Here is a 24,229-nt window from a genome sequence, read left to right as displayed (position 1 = left end):
ACTGCTCTTTTCACTTAGACTGTATCTTTTCTGTTTTCTTCACTTTTCGTTAGGTGCAATAAAGCCATGTCACAAGGTAAGAGTGCAAGCTAATCCCCAGGGAATGTTTTTCATTCCAGTTTAGGGTTGGAAATTCATAGGCTCTTGGACATTTCTAGTGGCAGATGTTTACAAAGAGACATAACCACATGACATTTCTGCCATTCTCCAAAAACCCTCTATCTATGAAACCAAGAAATCTCAGAAAACACCTTCCTAGGAAGGAATTGGCAATGGGGTGAAAAGCTGGTAGAAAATAACTGATGTTCAAACAGGTAGGTCTCACTTGGTAGAAGAGGCAGAAGACAAGGACTGAAGCAATAAAAAGGGATCCACCCCACTACAGAGATGCTGGACCACAGAAAGGTGAGATGGGGAAGCTGAAGGGGCATGGCAGATCCCAGTCTACCAAAAGGCACAAGCAGAGAGGACTGTGGCACAGAGAGAGATGGGGTGTGGGAAACCAGCAGGTCAAGAGATGGTGAAAAGGCTTCCGGAAGGACTCTAAGCACAGACAAGGATAAATACCTGCAGCCATCAAAAAAAAAGGGAGGATTTAGCACACATATTAGAAGTGGACACAGAAGAGCAACTGCCTGCCTATGCACTTCAGGATTTCTCTGGCTCAGCCTCAGGTTTTATCGAGAAAGACAGGCAGGTGTTAAGGCTGCTAAGCTGATACTAATGACTAATTAGTATGAGTTAAACAGTTCATTAGAAATTAGCTAAGTAGCTGCAAGGGGTCAGAGGCGATGCCAGCACAGAGTCTGTGGGAACCATGTGAGCTAAGCAAGGGTGATACCGGTGCCATGGGACAGTGATAGCCCCAACTGTGTCCATTCTGGCAAAAAGAGGAGCTCTGACTGCAGCTCTGCAGGGCTGAAGAGCCACCGTGCCTTGGCTCTCTGCCGCTTTCTCCTATTTCAACAAGATTCACGTGCCAGTTCTGTCACTGCACTTCTCCACAGATCAGCAGGATCTGGCCCAAGAGCCGGCAGGGTCACTGTGCGGGGTCCCTGGCAAGGGACGGGAAGCAGCGCATAGAAGCTGAGACACCTACAAACTGCATTGCTGAGACATTGAATCCAAAGAGATGCATCTTCAGCCAAGAAACTGTGACTCATGATTTAATTTTTCTAGAACTTAAGATCTCAAAGTGATTCATTTGGTCAGAAAAAAAAACAGTCCTACCATTTTTCATTTTGGGGTAATGTTCATTTCATACTGGTTTTACTGATTTCCAGTTACCACAATAAAATCAAACTCCAGGTGATACTCTTGGAGCACCAAGACTTTGAAGCTCTCTTTTCTGTAACTGAAGTTGCTACTGCTTTTGAAAATGAACCTAATACTCTAACTCTTTTCTTTAAGAAGCTTTTACAGATTCAATCATCTTCAGCAGTGCAGTTAAAGCAAAGCCAGTGTGTTTCCTTTGTTTTTAGAGAAGAAACTGACTGAAACCATATTTATAGTCTTGGAGCAGAGCCAAAGCCCTGCTGAACTATTAGCCAAACATGCAGATTATTAATTGCCACAAAAGCCACTTTCAATATGCATTTGATATCTGTATTGTTAAAGTGTCCACTCTGGTCAAAGTAAAATGGCTCAGCTGGATTTTCTCCTTCCTGGACTGGAAAGCATCTGATATGAATTTCAGCAAACTAAATACTACTTCTCCTTACTGAAATTCCTATGCATATCAGACAATGAGTCTTGACCTCAAAAAAAGAGTTTAGAATCTGGATAACAAACTTGGAAATTCTTCTTTAGCCTAATTTGCAAGTAAAATCAAAAAAATAGGGGAAAATATGGTCTTTAATTTTAAAGGGATTTTTCATATTAATCTTTGGTCTAAGTGCCCTTTCCTAGAGATGATCTAAATTCATTCCTCATCAGAGAGGAAACTGCACCCCATCAAGCAGACATCACCAACAGATACCAAATTAACAAACTGAAGTCTTACATTTTCAACAGAAATCTACAAGATTCAGTTCTTCGCAAAGAAAATATACACAGAGCAGCTGCCAGAGCCGTAGCCTTAGCAACCACACCTGCTTCATACTCACGTCGGCTTTCATACATGCTCCTGGACTGGGCCCAGATTTTGAATGGATCTGGCTTTTTCTGCCCAGAAGCGTCGGGTTGATCGGCGGCTGGTGCCTCGGCGGCGGCGCAGTCCGGCAGCCCCTGCGTGCTGTGGACGGGGGACGCGGTGTGGCCGCTGCGGTGGCTGGAGACACTGTGCTGAGAACTGTTTTGGCTGTCTTTCCTTTCAAGTGGTTGCTGTAAGGAAGAAAGCAAGTGGAAAGAGAGAGAGAGAACAGACGGTTATTGGTCTTTGAGTGGGTGTTTTCCATCAATTTTTCTCCCTCTTCTTAGGGTTTCTGCATGCACATAAGTAAATACATAAATCACAGTTTTGCTGCCACCAGTTAATGCTGGGTACAGTTAAATTCCCCAATGACAGATTTTGATAGGCAGACTGACAGAAAGAGATATGCAAAAGAAGGTAATTTATCATAAAAAATATGCAGTTCTCCATCTCACACATGAAAAAAACCCTACTAAATCTCATTATAGGTTACTAGTTTCAGTGCACTTATTTTTTCCTACATTAAGGCAGGAAAAACTCGAGCACTTTCTACTCAGATAACATTAGGGTCTAACTAGAGCCTTCAGGAAAAAGGAAAAACTACCAAATTTTACTATGAAAACTTAAACACTCCCTTTGAAACAGGTTCAAGCACAGCCCTTACTATGAAAGATCACTTTTCCTCTGCAGCTCTTGCAACCCCCACATCACAAGTGGGTGGATGAGAGAGTACCACTTCCATGGCTCTGCTTCCCAGAGCATCCACAGGATTACAGCAGCCCTTCACAAATGTGAAAATGCCTGTTTACTGTTCAACTTCCTTGTTTTAATTTGGTACATTAAAACAGGAAAAAATATGTCCACCTAAATTCAAGGCTTATTCAAAAGCAGTATGTCAAGAGCTCTGCCTGCTCAATATTTAGCTGAGCAGGCTACATAATTCTTAAGTCGAATTCACAATGGTGGGCTCAGATGAAGCACAAATCACATTTGCATTGCTGGGATTTGTACTACTCAACATGCAGCAAAATCTTCCCTCAACAAGAGCTCCCCAAACTGTACAGCAAATGGTTTTTAATGCTCTTTTGAGATGACCTTGGGTTGGCATCAAGGTTGAGTCCAATCTCCCACCTGCTCCAGTACAGAGAGCTGGCACTTTCCTGGGGCTGCTGTGTTGCAGAAAGCAGCTGGAAAAATAGCATCTTACAGGTTGTTTCTACAACATCCACAATTTCCTGGCTAAAAGGGGTCAGCCACTTGTACCACGAAATCTCAGACAAAAATGTAAAGCCTCCTGCTGGCAGGGGATGCCTGAAAACATTGTGACAAGAGCCTCTGCTCTCAGGGACTTCTCCATAGAAAAGCAAGCCAGGGTAGGGAGAAAAGCCAGTGGCAAACCCAGAGCAGATCAGTGCAGGGGGAATGCTGAGGAGCACACAGGTCTGGGACCCCCTTCTTTATGCTCAGTGTGAAACCCCAGGTGGCCAACACTCCACTGAGCAGGGCTGAATTAATAACAGAGGAGAAAGTCATCATATGAAAGCACCCTCCTTTGAGTCTTAACAATAATAGAATATATATATATATATACATAATTTATTTAAACGTATTTTTAAGTTTATGCTTTGGAAAAAAAAAACAGCTTCAGCAGCCCAAAGGACTGACCTTGCAGCCTTACATTCGAGTTGATGATCCACTACCAGCACTTTTTAAAGTGTCTCAATCAACTAGAATGTAAAGTCTTCTTTGTCCATTAAAGCAATTTTGAACAAAGCATACCTGCTGTGATTACTCATCTGCAGACTTTCAAATACAAATATCTGAACCATTTTCAAACATTTTTAGCTTTTTAAGTGGTTAAAGAGGCTAATTCACATGCAGCCCTTCAGTTTTTAAATGAAGCAGTTTTAAAACATCTATGCTGTGGATAATCACTCCCTTGTAACTTAAAAATATTTTTTAAAAAGCAAAAAAAAAAAGCTTCATAACTTTCAGTCCAGCAGTCTAGCCATCTGGATTGTTTCGTTTGTTTGGCCAAACTACTGAAATAACTACAAGCATCCTGAGAAACTTCAGGGCAATCTCACTGGAAATAGCTGGTTTACAGAAGTTAGAGTACAGGGACTAAAATGTGCAGCTTTATTCAGCCCTTGGGGAAATGTTGAGAACTCTGGAAACTTTCTGATTTAAAAAGGAAACAAAGTTTGAACTTTAAAAAGTGCTCTCATCTTGTGATATGAAAGGTCTAAATATTGAGCGAACTATGAATTCTGTTTTGTATTTGGGTTGCAAATGAAAGCGTCAGCATATCTCAAGCAAAACCACCTCTAATTAGACTAGAGTTGCAATTGCAAATACACAAATATTTTGCAAGAAGTAGGGGAAAACTTCTTCACAGGGACAGCTGCTTTTCCAAACAAGAATTCCTTTAATAAGCCTGAAATGTCTCTATTCAGGAGTTGAAGAGGAGAACAGAGAAAGGAGAATACAACCATGGGAATCATGAATATATGTAATTAAATTAATTCAATTCAAGGCAATATTAATCAACTTTCACATCACCAGATGAGGCCAAAAAAGTTTTGGGCCAAACTTCTTTTCATGTGCCGTAGCAGCTTGAGCACACCAGCAGCAGCAGGACTTGCAGAGGTCCCACCACCTGCTCTCCTGCCATGGTGACTGCCTGGATCAAGAAGTTTGTGCCTTGGTGCAAAGGTGGAGCTTTCCCAGGAGAGATGAGCTGACAGTATGTCAATGAAAGGATGGCTTCTCTATCTCCTGCCTCATTCCTTGCTTTGGGACAATCCTTCTGGGTCTGGATCTGACTGTCCAGCTCACTCAGCTCACCTATGGGCAGAAAAGCAGCTAAATCAGGGCCAGATGAGCATGAGGCTGTTTGGTGACAGACCTCTGCAGAATGGCTGGTACAGACCTCACCCCAAGATGCTGATAATGTTTTTCAGTGCAAAGTAAAGCAGATCAGCTGAACTGGGTTGACTTCTGACAGCAGCTAAAAGAGCATGGGGCACAGAACTAGTCAAGTCAACAACAGCATCCCTGGCCCTCAAGAGTCTGTGTTCTTCTCCAGAGCTGTGGATAAGCATAAACAGCTTGCCTGAAAGACTCTTGACCAAAAGTGGCTAGAAATAAAGACTATGATGACTACATTGAGTCCACTTAGGCAGACTGCATGTTTAAATGCAGGTGATGGGATAAAACCAACCACCTTGGTACAGCATTGCGGCCATGACAAAATAAATACATGGAAAGCTAGAGCTTCTCATGCCCTACCCAAGCCCAAGGTCTGAGATGCACGGCCTGTGCCAGCTTCTTTGCCGAAACTTTGCAGTGCTCACCGCACAAAACATAAGGAAAAGAAAACGTATGATTAGGAGAAAAAGTCCTGTCTAGCTGACCTCTCCCCACCGGTTGAGGTTAACAGGAATGTCAGGGTGGCTCGGATTTCCAAGTGCAGCTTTGGGGGCTATGGCTGTAGAAGCGGGAGCACAGCAGTCAGAGCCTGGGCATCCATCAGCCTCCCAGGGTTTCATCCCCGCACTCTGCAAACCCAGTTTCAGCCACAGACACTCCATTTGCCAACCTGAAAGGCAGCTTCTCCCTCGGCAGAGAGGCTGAGTGAGCCCACACTGAGCACTCTGATTATAGGAAGGGAAGAAAACAGCAAAGGCAATGTGAGCCAGGGAGCTCGGAGCTGTTGTGCTTCCAAAGGAGACAGGAGGAAAACCTGCTTATAAAAGTCTCCAAGTGCCCAGAAAATGCTACAGGTACCCACATCGCAGAGACCAGTTTGTCATTCATGCTAAATGAAAGAGTAATTAAATGTTACTTTGTACAGCAACTGCTAAAACAACTGAGGCCAGTGACATGGCTGAGAGGTGGCTGCAGGCAGAGATGGGACACTAATTATTAGCAGCAGTTGTGTCTGTCTGTGTCAGGCAGAGAGAAACCCGCAGCAGAAGAGGCGACGGTGGCAGGGAGCAAGTCCTGCGGCACGAACAGACACCAAAGCTTTTTTGGCACGGGATTCTCCAGGCATTAAACTCCAAGAGAGAAGAGTTGCTGTGGTTTCCTCCCACTGCATATCAAGGTGGGGGAAAAAAAATGGTCTCTGGAAGAAGAGGGATGTATTGTACAAACACTCATGCTACGGAACCTACTTCTGCTCTTGGTAGAAACAGGACATCAGCAGAGCCCAAACTGCAGCCTGTCCACCTGAAATACGTGACAATTCTATTGTCAGGGACAGGCTGTGCATAGGAATTGCAGTTTGGGCCACAAAATTCAGTCATGCTGACAATGTATTTATTCACACCCAAAATAAAAATCAGATTTTTGGAAGAGCTTAGCACTTTCTTCCCCCTGCAGTGATCCTGTCTTCTGATGATCTAACTGCAGATTTTGTGCTCTAAAGCATTTTGGAGAAGCTTGTCCTGGCAGTGAGAGTAAACCGAGCTGGAAATGGGAATCTTTGCCCCCTTGTGGAATATTTTGGTGCAAGCAACGCGGAAAAAAAAAAGAAAAAAAGTTTGTTTTCATCCATATTATATCAAGATAATTGCAGAAAAAAATGCTATACTACAGAACTTGCAACTGCAAAAGTATATACCCAGATGGTCAATATCAAAATACTATCCATTTTTATCTAAAGAAGCAGCAACAGGAAACTGAAAACGAGCAGCACAGAGAGCTGCTGAAAGTGTCCAGTCCCATGTATGGCTGCAAACTTTTTAAAACTAATTTGGCACTTCCACCAAAGTTGAAAAACTCTCCTTAAAAACTTAGAAAAAGAGCAAAGCTTAACAGAAGATATATACAGGCTGAAAAATACAGCCCAGTAAAACTGAGCTCAAGGCAGAAAAATATTCTCGGCCCGTGCTGCAGCCCCAGCACTAATAAACCTCTCTAAACCAGCCGGGAGGTATCCAACAGCCTGGAGTCAGCCTTTGGGAAATACAAGACCGGGGCTGAGAGCTAAAAATAGGGCTTGTTTGAGAAAGAAACAGCCATTGGCAGCAAGTCGGGATTGTGTCCGGCCTGTGGGAAACGATCCGAGGTAACAGGAGAGGGCTCGTCACTGCACTGAGTGAACCAGAAAAGGATGGAGACCGGAGCTCATGTCTCCCTGATGCAGGAGAAGAAACAAAGAATGAATACAAGTAAAGAACAAACCAACTGCTCCCGGCCTGGATGTACACTGTCCTCTAACTCTTAATCAAGGAGTGCTGGCAAACATCCCCCCTGTGTGGGGCAGAGGGACCTGGGCAGGCAGCAACCAACCCCATGTCCAGCCGTGTGGTGCTGGGACAGCCCAGTGGGGCACAGCTCGGTCAGCAGTATCCGCATCCACCCAGCACCTGCAAGTGTAGGAAAACCACCCTTGGGACATGCTGAGCAGGGCACAGCGAGGTGACGTCCCAGCCAGGGAGTGTGATAGAGGGGCAGGCATGGCCCTCCCCTGCCAGGACAATAGCAAGTGTGAATCTTCATGGACAAAAGGGCTGGGCCACCCTCACCCCACAGCTGAGTACAACCACCCCTGCAAGCAAACTCAGGGAGGAACGTGTTAAACAATACCACTGCTTTTATGCTTTTGGCCATCACCTTGGCCACACAAGGTCTGGCATTGGTGTAAATCCATCCCAGACAGCCCCGAGGAGAGTTTCCTCGTCTGTATACAGGTGCTCTGAGACATTTTGCTCCAGGTTTCCATGCTTAACTCATGCACATCACCGATGCCTGGGAACGAAGAAGCGGCTGTGCCGGCTCCGACACCCTCTGCTCTGCCCCACCGAGGAGCAGTTGGTCATTAAACACCACACAATGTGGCAGAAGTGTAAAACATCACTGCTAATTGACAGTATAAAAGATCCGGTGTACAAGCAGGGGGAATAGGAGGCTCTGGTTTTTGTAAATCCTGTGCTTTAGAGGCAGCAGCACTGCCTAGGGTCATAGTAAAAATTACTGGAGGGACCCTAAAGCAAAGTGACGGGGCTTCGGGAGAGGTACACGCAGGAATGGGACTGCTTTCGCAGGGCTGACTGGCTCCTCAAAGCAAATAGCAGGGAGAAATCTGCTCTTGCAGGGCTACACCTGTTTCTAAGCAGTTCCTTTGTTCACCAAGGCAGGATTATCCCGACGTGGATTTAGATGCTGCTCACATTTTCACAGAGCATCGCTGCTGATGAGAGAAGTGCCTGACAGGGCAGGATCTCCCTTTACCTGATGCCAAACATGCGTGTGACAAAGCCAGAGCATCCACATGGGAGCCTCCATGCCTTGAACAGACCGAGACTCATTGATCGGGGCTGGTTTAATGACTGGAGTCAGAGTCTGGATTGAACGCAACCAACTCCTGCTCCGACTGGGGAAAAAAGTGCAGGCAGAGAAAAGAAACGTGCCAGACGCGTCCGTATTTTACACACTTGCTTCTGTTTTACCAAAGGCTGAAATAATCTCAGCGTATGACAGAAGTGAGTGCGCAGGGTCTGACATGCCTGTGATTTGCAAGGGAGCTCACCCCGCGCTTCTGCCTCTCAACATTAATGTGAGCTGACAGTGGTAGAGGCCTGGGCTCACGTGACTTTAATCAGCGCTGCCCTAAGCCATCAGAATCACATTAATTATTTCAGGGCTTGCTTTTTTTTTTTTTTTTTTTGGATGAATAGAGAACTCGTATTAAAAGCAGGAGCCTTTTGCTCAGCCCTTTCATAAACCACTTGTCCAGGTTTGCAGCTTCGTGGGCTGTGCCCAGCTGCAGTTTTTGGCACCCACTGGGGACTGTCGGTGAAGTTTCACACCGTCTTACAACACGACAAACACCTCACTCGCTCTGCTCCCACAAAGCGACTGCAAGAGAATTCTCTTTTTTCCCCTCCCTCTCAACAGATAACTGGAAATATTCAGGCTTTAAGTATTCTATTGCCTTTAAAAAGAAAACATTTATTTTTCTTGCATACTAATAGCACATAAGTTTATTCCACAGTATCATGCATGGAGCTTTAATGATATTTTAGATCACGGCTTCCATTAGCTAATGTGTCATCCCGGTAACAGCTTTACATGGAAACAGGATTAGAAGAGACAAGAAAATGCCATTCTGTTGTCTTTTTTTAAACAAATCAGGAATCTCACACCTGCAGCACAATCCTGCTTAGTATGAAAATGCCTCCAGAGCAAGCACTCAGACATCTAACTGTATTCCCGGGGAACCATAATTGTGCTCTGTTCATGCTTTGTCTCTCTTGGCAAGGTGCACGCTTTCCCATTCTGTTAATAATTCAGCTGAGGGTACTCGAGAAAACTCCGGGAGTTAATGGAAAAGGTTGGTGCCTGTGAACACCCGAAAGGAACTGCTATCTGGCAAGAAGGTGGAGCCTCCCATCCTTCCAAAAGGAAACAATAGCTTTTTTTTTTTAATAAGTTAAATGACAGAGAAGCTCAATCTGTCAGGGAAGAGGATCTGTAAACCTGAGGTTTTATTTGCAAACAATTTCCCCTTCCATACCGCATTCCTCTTTCATCTCCCCATGCAGCAGGAGCTGTGCAAGGTAATCACGGTTGCAACAGAAAGACAACTTAAAACAATTGAAACCCACAAAGAAAACAAACTGAACTCATGCCTCTCTCCTTCAAAGCAGACAAACAGACAAAAATAGTAGCTGAAAAGTGCTTACCGACTTCGGGCTCTTCTTTGGGACCGGCAGTCCTGAAAAATGGCAACAAGGGAAAAATAAACATTAGCATCTAAACGTTACCTTCCCTTAAAGAAAAAATCCCTAGGTGTATCATCCGACCGTAGCCATCTGCAGAGTTATGTCAGCTTTCCCTCTCGCATCGGAGTTACCAGTCTGTTCATATCGAATCAAAAGCCTGGGGAGAGGGAGAGCGAGGGAGCGACGGGCGCGGGGGGAGAGCTCTATCTGCATCAGCTCTGCTGACTCGTGCCGCAGCAGCCGGGAGGCTGCGAGAGAAACCCACAGCCCAAGCCAGCGCTTGGGCAGAATCTCAAATGCTCCCCTGGATTACGGGAGTCTTAGCTTACAATTAAAGCCGAGGCTGTTTCCTTTTGACGCGATCGGCTTGGCGATTTTTATCAGACCAATCGCAGCAGTGCAGGGGGAACAGGTTGATTTCTTTTTTTTAAAAAAAGTATTTCTCTAGGAATATATTTTTTTCTTTTAAAGGAAAATGTGCAGCAGCTTGAGCCAGGAGGCATAGGTTGGGCAAAGGAAAACAAAAGCATGGGGAAGAATAAGCTTTTATCCCTAAAAACATGAATGTTACTGACAAAACACACAGTTTCCTTCCTGTCCATCCTAAGTGTAAATCTTTGAAGCCAGAGATTTTATCTGTTAGTTACAATTTCAGAAAGCTGTGATTTGAAAACAGCACTGCAAAGTCCTGACCCTTGAAGAAGGGGGGTTTATACAGGTTGCAGTTGATGCAAAGGAAGAAAGAAGTGGGAGGGCAACAGAGAAGGTTTTTTCAAGGACAATTTTGCATTTTGAAGCAGCCTCGTCCTTGCTCTGTGATGAGCAAGAGAACTTAAAACTGGGATTTCTAGCATATAGCCCAGTTCCCAGCAGCAAAGGAGACACTTGCCTGGGGGATTTACCCACAAGGCAGGAAAAGCTTTTTCCTGGGCATTTTGCAAATCACCTTTTCCTCCACGCTTGGAGGAAAGGGAACTCCCCATCTTTTGCAATGTGTGACACTCCAGAAAACAAACAAACCAAAACACAGATTACATTCCACATTAAGTGCTCAGTAATTCAGATGTTTGAAATCTGCTTTTGTATTTAGGATGTGATTTATGTGGCATTTATGCCGCATTATGTTTTCTACTTTATGCATTTTGTTTGTGGTAAAACCCATGTCCTTGTCTAACTTTTACACAGAGAATAAAATAAGTGATGCAAGCGAATTACAAAAATGTCTAGGAAGAAGCTGATTTTAAGGTAATTTGGGAGATGTTAGTTCTGAAAAGGGAAGATCCACAATTAAAAACGATAAGTAGACTCACTTTGCTGCCTGCTCACAGACTCAGATGATAACTGTAATAAGTATTTGAAATGAAATATTTTCAGCTTTTGAGGAATATCTGTGCTATGCACCTCACTCTCATGCATTCCCAGCCAATAGCTGATACCCCTCCAGGCAAAGATTGATCAAGGGACAATGAAACATCAAAACTGCTTGAACTAAACAATGAAAATTGCAGCTTCATTTCTGCTGACGGTGACCGTGTTTGTATAATAAAGAGGAAAGCACTAATAACATTCATGGCAAGTCACATTTTTAACAGGCATCATTTATCGCAGAGATAAACACACAGAGATTCTCCCTCTCCCCTTCCACATGCATGCACACACGTTTACTCTCCCTTTCCAAGAGATGCTCTTTCCTATTAAATCAATAGGTAGAACACATCCCCGTGCATGCACGCACCCTTAACAGACCAACATGAGCCAGAAAAAGGCATTACAGCAATTTAAATGCTTCCCACAAATAATGAAGCTGAGATGCAGCTGGGCTTTTGGTTCAAATTGTGCTATAATTCAGTCTATTGCATCATAAACATTAAATGTTAAAATTTACTAAGTATGAACTACTGAACAAACCTTTCCTTCAAAGTTTGCCATTAATTTTGGCTGTTCCAATTCAAAAGAGATGGAAAATGGTTGAAAAAATAATAGAAAACATATCAAGACCATTGTTTGGCTGGTCCTTCAGAGGCAAATGAATCTTACAGTGTCACTGTTCTGTGCCAGAGTTCGCTGCAGAACAAGCAGTAATTGACTTTTTCAGAATAAATGACTGCAGAACATGTTAACAAATCTTGGTAGTTTTTCATGGGACAAGCTTATAGCCAGAGGAATAACTTGCTCAATAATTCTTTTCTTTTAAAAAAGTTATTTATTCATCTAATTAGGGTCTCTCATTTTAAAACCCCAGTTCTTGACACAGCAGGCCAAATGAGCAAGTGGTAGTTATAATAAGTAGTTTCCATGCTCAGATGATGGAATGGATGGAGTGTTTAACAGCAATGAATAGGAAGTGCTTGAATAACCCCTAAATCCTTGGGAGCATCACTAGCAAGAAAACGCTGAGCTTTATCAAAAAGCTTCTGGCATAAAAAACTGCCAATGTCTATGATATTGGGACGGTGACAACTACGAATTACAAAAATCATCTTTTGATCACATTAACTGTTTCCCATCACTGGCCAGGCCACTGCTCACTTCATTCCTTGCTTGGTATGCTCATTCTCCTGGCTGCCCCGTTCTCTCCTGAAGCCTAATTGCAAGTTTTTCAGAGGTAAATGGACCAAGTGTGGACTTCACACTCAGTTTGCATCTCTTTGGCATTATCCGTTATTTTACATTATTTGGATTTGGTTGGAATAATGGCATTCACTTCCCTGGCTAAGAGGAGCAAAGAGGCTTCTATGCTGCACTGCTCTCAAATCCGGTAATGGAACACTAATAGTTTATATCGACACTGTTTGCAATATAATTCCTCCGTGATTTAATGCCCATGGACATTTCTCACTAGGACTTGAAATGAATCTTTTAATTTTGTGGGGGTTTGGGGGTGCAGATTAGAGAAGGTGGAAGAGTCAAGCAACTGAACAGGGCTGTTGTCATCACAGAGTTAACAGTGTTTTAAAACAAATGAGCACATCTGGTAAACAATGTCAATATGACCCAAAACCCCTTGAATGGGCTCATTGTAGCTACTTACTAAATGTGCCTGGAATTAAATTAATTAGAAAACACAAATTACTCCCTTCTAAATAACAATGTAATAAAGCAACTGCTTAATGAAAAATATCAGTGATCAGTGAGCAATCCGCAGGCACAAAAAAAGGGATTGTAATCAAACTAAATTCACAGACTCGTCAGCGAGGCAAGAAAGGCTTCATACAAGGTTAGTCAAAAATGAGTCAGATGCAGGGATCTAAATTAAACTAATTATCACAGAGATTATTACATTTATCTTAACAAAAACCTCTCTCTTTTCTCTCTAGTACTCCCTAAAGCTCTACGTACAGCTGGCTGCATCCATCTGCTCAACTACATTTTATAACATAGGGGGAAAAATGCAAATCATTAAGCAAGTTTTGTACCATGACTTCAGCACTCTCAACACCATTACCCGTCAGGAGCAGTGTTTCTGTTGTGTGACACCATATTATGCTGTGAGTGATGCAGTCCATGCAATAAGGACACAACCCATCTTACTTCATGTTATTTGGCATGTGTTAATTTTTGCAATCTTGTGTGGTAAAACTTCTAGAGGTGGGAAGCTGTAGATTCCCTAATCCTACCTATGACAAGTTCATGGAAGAACCCATGGGACAAAACTGTGACAACAAGTGTTGCTGTTTCTAACATGCGGTGGTCCTAAAGTTTTACAGGAACTTTTACTCAGATGTTTTGTCTTTATGCAACCAAAGTAGGTTGGTAAGACCACAACACATGGCAAGTTCTGTTTTACTGAGCATATACAGAATGCAATGTATGTCTACAAATCCAAACTGTGGCCCAGGCCTTATACTCGTGAGAGCTCATAAGCCCAAAAATGCTCAAAAATTACCTAGATGGACACCAGACACATCATACCCTGTTCTACAACCCTGCATTTTAGAACTGGTGGATCAAAATGATCAAAAGTTGAATCTTAAAGAAGACCTATCTCTATACAGCAGAGGAGTCATCCAGTCAATCCATCTGAACAGCTCAGTTATGTGAAGGCCAGTTGGGGTGAACAGTTTTCCCACCACCGCAAAGGTAAAAAAAAAAAAATGGGATTTCAACCAAAGTTGGGACAATTCAGTACCAGTTTGCACAATCCACTCATAGGACAAAGGTGCTTGAAATTGCTAAAAGCCAGTCTAGAAGCTAGACTACCATTTTACATTTATTGTTTACAACTTTTGTGGCTACTGCACAACATTTTTCAGTTTTCGAGTGTTTTTGCACATGAAGGAAAAGGGCAACTGTGTCTAGATCTTCACTTCTCGTGATTGCTTAACAGTCTCAATCTGGCCACTTTGAGGACTGCCCATATCCAACAGCAAAAAAAAAGCCACAGGTGAGCTTAAGTGAAAGGGTCACCCATTTGGTTTCACCATTATGTCTTCTGCAGCCCAGAATTCACAACAGCAGAAAATTAGTGGGGGATGAGTAAAACCACAAGAAAAGAAACATTTCAGACTGTGTCACAAGGTTAACGTTTACAGAGAAAATGTTCCTGTCTGAAAAAAAATAATAAATAACAAGTTTTCTAAATAGTTCTGCTTATACTGTGCTAAATAAAAACCAAAGGCTGTACCAAAGAAAAGAGACACTTCAAAAGATGAGAGGTAAAGTACTGGAGTCGGGGGGTACACAACCCTATACCTGGCATAGCACATTGATTGTTACTTTCTGTGTGCAAGACATGGAACTTTAAATAATTAATGCTAATGGCTATTAGTGCTGCCAGGGGAGCAGGGGACGGGAAGTTAGTGGTGACAAAGCAATCCCCTTGATTCTGAATAATCCATTGCCAAAGAATTTCTAATAAAGGACAAATACTATCTACAAAAATAGATGGAACTAGAACTTTTCCAGACTAGAAAAAGAACAAGAATAATTTGCAGCAGGAGACACAATCTTATACAGACATTGGGAGCCCATTAAGAAGAAAATCCCAACCTTGTCCCTGCCCAACTTTTCGGCTCCTCATCGTGATTTGCATAAAAAGAGTGTAACTGCACTAGGTAAAAAATTAGCTGTGCAATACAAGCTTTAAGCGAGAGAATAATTTACACTGCAGGAATATAGCCCTGCCATAAGTCAAGTTTGGTAACTACGAAATATAGTGAAAAATGCCACATTTCTAATGCTAATGCTAAGAAAGTGATGTGTTCAAGAGGCCATCTCAGTCATTATTAACCACTGGCACTAGCAAAAAAACATAATGAGGCATAGTATATTACTGCTATTAACAAGAATTTCAGTTCTAGGTGCTCTAAAGATGTTAAATTGTATTAGACTCAATTACTCATTTTTGGTCAGGATGCTAAACAATTCCTTGTAATTGAAGTTTCGGTCATATTTTCAGCATCTCAAAGCTGAATTGATTTTAGAAGTGATAAAGAAGATATAGCCTAATAAAATGCTATTTAATTACTACAAGAATAGAAATTTAACCGTGTAGAAAGATACATATGGCAATGCCAAGAGAGTAAGATAATAAAGAGATTGGGAATTAGTGTGACAATTACCCATCTAACCTACGGTTGAAAGCATGTCAGCAGTTATTTTATTTTGAACCTATTAAATGAAGATAATTTTCCTAAAGCTTGAGCTGTTGGAGTCATATGCTTAGATTAAAATCTGTGTTAATATTTAAACAAATATGTACACAGACATTAAATTTCTGAAACCACGTGAATGGTAAAAAATAGATTTGGAAAGTAATGGGAAACCCTCATGTTTTTTTTACATAATTGTGTGTGTGTACTCATGTATTCTTTCCTTTTTTTCATATGCATAAGCATACATACGTGGATATAGATTACGGTACCTACCCTTTTCCCCAAACCCACAAAATCTATGACTCATACACTTTATTTCTAATTCACATCTCACAATTTTTGGGGCATGCTGCAATTTTGAAGGTGTGCAGTCCCAAACCCCTCTCCTTAGCTGGATGTCCCATGCCATGGCGGCTCCAAAGGGCAGCAGGACCTCAAGGCCAACCTCATGTACCACTCCAAACTCAGCACGGAGGACATTGGTAGAGGAGAAACCATATTTTGCTCTTGTCACATCTGTATTTATCCTGCTCAATGAGGGTGTTTGTCTTCAGACTTATCACAGCACTGTTACAAGGTGTAAATCCACATGCTCAGACCTGCGCGGCTTATGACAGATTCTCATATTTCATATTTGGAGAGCAGCCTGCACAAAGGGGATGCCCTCTTGGCATTAGTTTGTTGTTGCTGTTAATAAATAACATCCCTTAATAATAAGCTACTATTCACAGGATGCTTAGCCAGATTCAGACCCAGGGGATGCACATGCACACATGGCAGGCTAAGACAGAAAACCTTTACTAGAGAACAATGGTTTTGCAGATGTTTTCACAAAACATAACTTCATTAGATTTAAAATACAGTTTTCTATTAAAATAAATCAGTAACTCGAAATACTCGCAAGTATGTAACTGCACATCTCAGAAACTAAGCCTTAAGGACAAGGAGGGAGTCAAAACTTCTGGGGACTGATATTCACCTGCCATATCCCGATCAACATTACCTTTGTGCGCCCCCAGCAACAGGGCCCTGACCTGCGCCAGCACCCTCAGCCAGCTCTGCCATCTCCCTGAAGCTCAGTGTCCTCCACCAAATCTGTCTGCTCTACAAGTCCTACCAACTTCTGAAGTCCAACTCATGGTACATTGCAGGTCTTCTGGCACAAAAGACACAGCTATAGCAGGGTCTTAAAGCCAGTGCAGTCCTAATTACTGTCGTCATCACAAAAATAAGTCCATCTGACCAAGAAAAAATAAACATGAAAATTAATAAACATAAAATGCCAATGCAAAATGGGGGAAAAAAAATGAATAGACTTAGAGACATGAAGATATATACTTAAAAACAATCTGTCTCATAAAACCATTGAGTAGTCCATTACAAAGCCATCCTTCCTCAGTTTTGCCCACCTGCCATTGCTTTTAATGACTCTCCAAATGTATTTAATTACAGTGATGAACAAAGACCTTTCTTGGATTTCTAATATCCCATTAATTCTGTTATGACTGGTTATTATAATGCCAAATCGGGGCAGCAGTCACTGCACCCACCTGCAACATGGCTGATAAAAACTCATTATTTACAAGTGCATGCACACCGAAATGCCACACAGGCGGTATGTAAGGGTTGGAGGTAAAGCTGGGTGCAATAAACCCCTCCTTGCTGCACAGCTCCAAATCTGCTCTGTTTCTTGCTGTGCAAACCCTGATGAATATGTGGGAGGCACATCTCCAGATAAATTTGCCTTAGCTAGTGCACAGTATTAGGTTCTGCTGTGCCGCCTTGTGTTACATCACATCACATCACATTTGATATAAAACAACACTGTGTGGGTTTGAGTTGCTCCACTTATACCACTTCAGCATTTAATACCAAAACCAAGTCAAAACATAAGGGGAAAAAAAAAAAGTGCCAACTTTCAAAACCTCAAGCTAGGGAGAAAAAAATGTAAAAGACTTTAGGAAGAATTTCAGAGCTCTCATCTTTCATTTGCTAAGCAACCTCCCGGTTTGTTCTCATCTAAGAGCCTACTGCTTTCTGCAAGATAAGGTGGTTCGTGCAACAACACATCCTGATGGGAAGATTTCAGATTTTTTTTCTTCCAGCGTTCAGCAAATGCTTTGGTTTTCTTACTGAATTTAAAGCAGATCTAGATTCCCTGCCACAGAAAGGCAGCCATGCGCGTAATGTGCACACCACTACTATTGTGCTGTCAGCAGGCAAGATGATGTAAAATTGACATTATTTTTTTATTCCAAATAGGTTAAATGTTCACCTCAATAATTAAAGCATAGGTTTACTCTTGGCCTTAAAGCACGCTTTGTGAAACATCTCAAAATTTTAGGAAATTATCTCAGTTCTTGAAACTAATGCAAAATGTGTAAGAAAATGGCAAGCAATGAATCAGCAACTGTTCTATCCTATTTTACCCTTCCAAGTGACTCTGGATCTTAGATGACACATGTATCTGGGGGTCACAAGCTATAGTATAGATAGGCCATGCTGCCACAAAAATGCAGGGCAATTGGTGTAAAACTAATGCTGACCCAAAAAGCAGATTCCACAGACTTCTCTTCATTTGCTTACTCATTTCTAGAAGAGAATCAGTGCAAATGGAGTTAATGAAGGGTAGCTGAGGGGAAAACACTTGTGCCTCAAATGATTAATGGATCACGATCAGCACTTTGCATGTATCACACCAGCAAGAGCTGGAAATTCTGCAGGCAATTAAAATGTCCACATACCGGCAATGCCAATTCTCCTTTATTATCAGAATTGTAATATTATAAAGATGTTTTTGGAATCAGGTGCTCGTATGACAACGTGCTTTGTCTGGAGTTTCTTAGCCTCCCAGGGTTTAGAAAAGGCAATTGGATATGAATACTAGAGGCTTGAAATAAAAAGACAGAAAAAAACCTCCAATGTGGCATTTTTACATCTGGAATTTTGGGAGTTTAATGTAGGATTTTTAAGCACTTGGGCTTTCTGAGGTTGATATTTGAATTTGTCACTTCCTATTTCAACTGGGTGTTTTGCCCTGAGAAACTCCAGCACAACCTGGTAACGCCAATTAATTAGTTCCCACAAATGCACTATTTATATGAACATTAGTAATGCACATCGAACTATTTGGTGTCTAAACAAGCTACGGACAATGACCCTTTGTGGCTGCAAGCATTTGTAGGCATCCAAACCCTTGGTGAAACCCTGCTGCCTCCTGGAGTCTAATGGGAGCCTTGTCACAGACTTCAGCAGCACCAAAATTTCCCCTTTTCATGTTTTTGGTAAGCAGAGTTATCCCAAACCTTGCAAATTCAGATCATTAAAAGCAAATGGCTAATGTCAGTAAGATTAACACCTGTAAAGCACTTTGAAGGAGAAAAACACTGTGTAATCCCAAAATATTACATTATTTATAACACGACCTGATTTTAAATGTTAAGTTCGGCTTATTTTTATCACAAAGAGAAAACAAGTTCCTGCTAGCTTGCTTTACAAAACCAATTACCAGTGATCAGCGTATGGTGCTGCATAACAATACACAGCGCTGCCCCAAAAAGGCGTATCTAACACTCCGGAGCTGCTTAGAGGAAAATTAACTTGTGCATTGGATCGAAATACATGCACATAAGCAATTCTAATAAGGGCTATGAACTTCAAACTTCTTATTAAAAATATCAAAATGTGTAACATTTCCTTTATTTCATCTTTTTTCTAACTTCAACTGATTTTTGTATCTCCTCCTTGATATACTAGTCCCTAATCAGAATAAGGCTGTAAGAGAATAGTAAATGTGACATCAGACTTGCTTTAAAGTTTTATCAGCTTTTTCTGACCTTGTTAGAATATAATTCCACTTAACAGAGAAGAGAGAATAACAAAGAGTGACTTGGTGGTTTGGAAAAAAAAAAGATGCAGCTACTCCTAACTACGGGTTTCCCACAGACCTGCTCCTTTCCTGCACATTAAGCCACAAGTTTTAGCAATGTATATTTACTAGGATTGCCTATTTTCAGAAAATGCAAAAGTAACGTTACAAAATCTTCAAAAAATAAAATTTCATTCCTAACGCAGTTTGTAGATCAACTTACAAACTTTACTAATTTGATTCCCTTCTTTCCCAGGCAAATCACTTTAAAGGAAATAGTAGCAAAAATAAACAAGAGGACACAATTGAAGATGGATTTTTAAATGCCAAATGAGATTCCAAATTTAATCAGGAAATCCATAACTCTGTAATTACAAAGTAATAACCCTGGAATACAAAGTAACAAACTTGAAAAATAAATCTTGGCATTACACATGGACATATATTTCCTCAAGCTTTCTATGACGCTGATTTTTTAAATAGAACTTACTAACTAGTGAGGGGCACCTGTGAGCTATCAAAAACATCCCCCCACCTGTTATTTCTGAATATTACTATTTGTACTGTAATATTAGGTATTTTTTCAGTGTATGGCTAGAAATTACCTATTCTGAGTGACAAATTGCTGGGAGATTCAACAAACATGTTTGATTCCCAAATAGAAGGTACTGAGAGCTTTGGTGGCTGGTGGTGATTGACAAAAGGTAAGGCAAGGAGAAAAGAGGTGACTTGAAATGGGATTTTTTCAAAAAACGTAGAGGTGAGTTGAGCACACCAGATAGCAGAGAGGAATTAGGTCTGCTCCTCCTCTGGGTGAGGGAAGAAGCCGCCACAACATGGTGGGCTGGGAAAAAGAACAAGGAAACCAACCGTAAAGGTGCCACGGACCACAATCGGTACTGGCAGCTCAGTGCTCCTCAGCAAGATGAGGTTCTGGGGGGCTCCTATGGATCCAAACACAGGACAAAGACCTCAGTATAATGCTCTGCTCCCTCTGTACTAGGAACTGAAAACAATGCTGGAAATGGTGAACTTTTCTTCCCTTCCCAGAAGCTTTGGCACAGGCAAACACGCTCTGTGGTAACGGTCAGATGATTCTCAGGTTGTGATTTTTGTCCTAAGTGCAGTTTAGACTCACTTTTTCTCTAATTCAGCAGCTGCTAAGACAGTTTGAAATTTTCTGGCAGCTAGATGCTTAAGTGGCATGACTTTCAACTTGCTCTTCACTGCAAGCCTAAAGGGCAAACAGAAATGAGTGGCTTGTTCAAAAGAGTTCAAGTCTGCTCTGAATAGCTGATTGCAGCTCTAATTACCATGGTTTTACAGCATTAGGGATAGAAACTGAAAAGGAGCTCTAATTCCAACACTGTGAGATGCTGTTTTTTTTTTTCTTTTTTAATTTCAATTTGTTTGGCTCTTGCACTAAATGATGCATTTCTAACACTTTTGGGTAAGGATAGAAAGGTAAAAATTAATTTCCACAAGGGGAGAGGATCTTGATAAACAAGTACAAAGACAATATTTTTTCTTCTAAAATCATACTGACAGAGGTTCATGGGGGGGTAGAAAAGAGGGAATAGTGAGGAGATATCTTCTGAAACCTGCAGCAGTAACACATTTCACTCAGCTCAGATATTTAATGCTCAATGGCATGGCTCATTTATGCCCAAGCATTGTATTTTGACACTCTACATCTCAAGGAACAATCTGATTTCAATTATACTGTTATAATGTGCTTTCAGTTACAAGATGTTACAACATACTGTTTGTAAAGTTTTTCCACGGTGTCTAAAGGATCTTGTAACTCTCTCTGCCCTGGCTGGGGTGAGCTTGAAGCTGCAGCAAGCACTGTAAAGAAAAAGACTCATATCTTCATATTACTGTGCAATGTTTCAATGTCATGGACACAAGATAAATTGAGGAAGAAAAGAGATGCCCTTCCATTTTAGACTACAGAAAGAGCCTTCAAATCCAGGGCAGTTGACTTTCAAGCGCATTGTCAGTAGAAGGAGTTAACTCCTCTCCATGGGAAGTATCGGCAATTAATTGCCCTCTCATGTCAAGAGCATCACCAGAACAGCAAGGGAAGGTCCATCTAGCTAAGGAGACTTAATAGGTTCATTGCTTTAGAGCTTTGCAATTTTGTTCCATTGCTGCAAATATTTTTTGTAGTTATATGTATCACAAGGACCTTCTTTAGACCACTGAGTCAAGGACCACATACGCAGGACTGATGGCCCACACCTCTCCCCACTTCCACCTACCTCGTTGCTCCCCAAAACCACCTTCTATTCAATTGAACCAAGAACAGGGAATTTGCTTTGCACTTTACTTTTTCATGGAGTTAAGACTCAGGCACCTGCTGACAGGTAGATGTTGCATTGGTTCTTCTTCCCATAAAATACATTTAGTTTTGAAACTCTAGCATATGTATCATATATTTTTCAGAAGATGGATTTCCATTCCCCAGTTTAATGTGAATTTGGTACTAGAGAGAGCTTTTAGAAACTCCACTAATTTGCATATGACATGTGAGTGACATTTCACCTGCATGCTTTTTCTTTGATCTGGAGCTAAGTGGGAACACAACTTCAAGGGGATTAGGTACATAACACAAAGGTTTATGTTATTTTTAACCTTCCAGTGAATAAAGATGCTTGTGACCACTAACTGTGAACGCTTTGAAGAGAAACTATCCATTCAAACCTGCATGAAAACTGCTCAGTTTAATTCTTTTAACTGAACACAAACTAATCACGATAATTTTGGATGATCTGAAGACTGACCTAAAAAGAAAAAGAGAAAACCAAAAGGAAAAAAAAAATCCTTTTTAATCTGAGGTAATTCACAAAACATAGTAGTTAGAAACAAAAGTGTTCTCACTGAAACAAATGTTATATCTTAGTAACTCTAAAAAATACAGCAAAATAGTTTTGCAAAATAACTTGTTCTGAAACAGCCCCCTACCTGTCCCAGCATAGACACAACTCCTAGAATAAAAGTCTCTTGGGAAGCAGGGAAATTATTCTGACAAAATGTTGTTTTTATTATGAATAGAATCTGTGCAGAATGGAGAGGCATTTGAGAATTGCTTATTTCAGTCGATTACTGTGCGTAGACAAGACTTCAATGACAAATGGATTTCAAGTGGCAAATATTATTACCTTCTTTCTTTGCTTTTTTTTGAGAAAAGTACTTCATGTACTTGGTAGGTACAAGGTTAAAAGAACCTTTTCAGCTACAAATATTCAAGATGTGCCTGTTGTGGCCTTATTAACAATAATTCTTTAAAATAACTGAAACGTGTAATCACATTGTGCAGCACACAGACAAAAACATACACTTAATTCTGCATTTTGAAGCCAGTGGCACTGGTGTACTTTCAGGTATAAAGCCCTTGAGTGGTCCTGCTGGGTTATCAAGCATCTCCTCTACTGTTGCAGGCACCATGTCAGATCCCCATCAAACGTGCTGAGCTTCACCTCCAGACAGCAAAGCCTTTCTGCCTCCTCCAGTTTGACTTACAAGTTCTAATGGGTTGGCACTTTCTTCTTATTTCCAGGTTAATTACTCATGGCTGAACAATACACAGTTCTTCTTCAGCCAACTCTTTGGTTTAAGTATCTTCTGTCTTTCCTATCTAACAGTTAGAGACAAAAATTTTGTCCCCTGCCCCTTCATTTTGCTATGCAAAAGCACCTTTTCCGATATGCTCTCGCATACAGTCCAATTAGCAACTCCGCACCTGCTTCTACACAGTGTTCATCTTTTCGAACCCCTCAAGTTTTGAAGTCCAAAACACGAGATATTCTCAGTGAGTTTTAGCCAGTGCTACACACAGGTGAAATAGGAAAACAAAAGCAATAATATAATTAAACCCTAGATAGGAGAGGACAAAGGGAAAATTAAAAAATAAAATCAGAACATAGATAAGGCAAGTTTTCTGTGGGGCCTCTGAAAAGCAAAATCTCAATGACCTGACATTGTCCCTGTTTCAATGTATTTATCCCCCTGCCCCAATCATGTATGAGTCCTGCAAATGATTTTCAAATGACAGGTGGGCAGTCGAGCACCCAGAGGGGGCATTTCAGCTTCATCCTTCCTGAAATCGCCCTTCTGTTCCTCACGCAAAGGCAATGGCAGGACTCGCCTGCTCCCACAAGTCACACTTCAGCTCAACACACTTCACAGTAAATATTTTACAGGCTGCTCTCAGCGGCTGTGGGTTTGCATTTTAACAATTAAACCTCGTTGTTGGGAGTGCACCAGTAACTTAGAGCAGGAAGAGTTTTTCCTGTATATCTCTTTCTGATATTTTTCTGCCTGATTAATAATCACTTGTGACAAATCCTTTTGACAGCTCTGAACACCAGCCTTAGTGTTGCAGGGATGCTTCATGCAAAGCCTGGCTGAATGCAAATATTAGGCTAATGCAAGGATGCCTGACAGCATCTGAGCATTTTCTTCACTGAACACCAGAGGGAGGAGGAGGAAAGGACAACTGACAGTGAACCTAAGGAAGAACAGCTTCAAGAGCCCTGAAGGAGCTTATCAGACACTGGAGCCAAATACATTTCTGTAATCGGACCAAAATAAATAGCGGCACCTTGTCTGGGGATGGTACTTCTGATAGAAGACTTGGCAGGGGTAACACGAGGTAAAGCTACGGGAGAAAGGATCCAAGTGCAGCAGCACCAAGTGCTGGGTGCATTTCAGGCAGCCCCGTCTGACAAGCTTTAAACAAACCTGACTGGTTTTGTTGCTGGAGCTGCTATTGCTGCCTGTATCCTGCTTGGCTGCTGTGCCACAACCCATGTGCCTTTTAGTCCAGCTTTCTTCTGGATGCAAAGAAAAACACGTCTCCATGATTAACCATGGATCCAGGGCCACCAATGTCAGGACC

At 41.6% G+C, this 24,229-nt stretch overlaps 1 protein-coding gene across 18 annotated transcripts in view; it reads right to left on the bottom strand.

Moving 5' to 3' along the window:
- MAGI1 (membrane associated guanylate kinase, WW and PDZ domain containing 1) overlaps nucleotides 1–24,229 on the bottom strand; it is a 341,410-nt gene that overhangs the window by 28,493 nt on the left and 288,688 nt on the right. For all 18 annotated transcript variants that reach the window (XM_082060139.1, XM_082060151.1, XM_082060150.1 and 15 more), the window contains 2 exons: nucleotides 9,826–9,857; nucleotides 2,106–2,322 (listed from right to left, as the gene is read on the bottom strand). In XM_082060139.1, the coding sequence (XP_081916265.1) occupies nucleotides 2,106–2,322; nucleotides 9,826–9,857 (249 nt within the window). The remainder of the gene's footprint in view (nucleotides 1–2,105; nucleotides 2,323–9,825; nucleotides 9,858–24,229) is intronic.

This window comes from Streptopelia decaocto (assembly GCF_964273445.1).
Source record: "Streptopelia decaocto genome assembly, chromosome: 8".
In the NCBI taxonomy this organism is placed as follows: domain Eukaryota; kingdom Metazoa; phylum Chordata; class Aves; order Columbiformes; family Columbidae; genus Streptopelia; species Streptopelia decaocto.
This window is presented reverse-complemented; position numbering and strand designations above follow the sequence as displayed.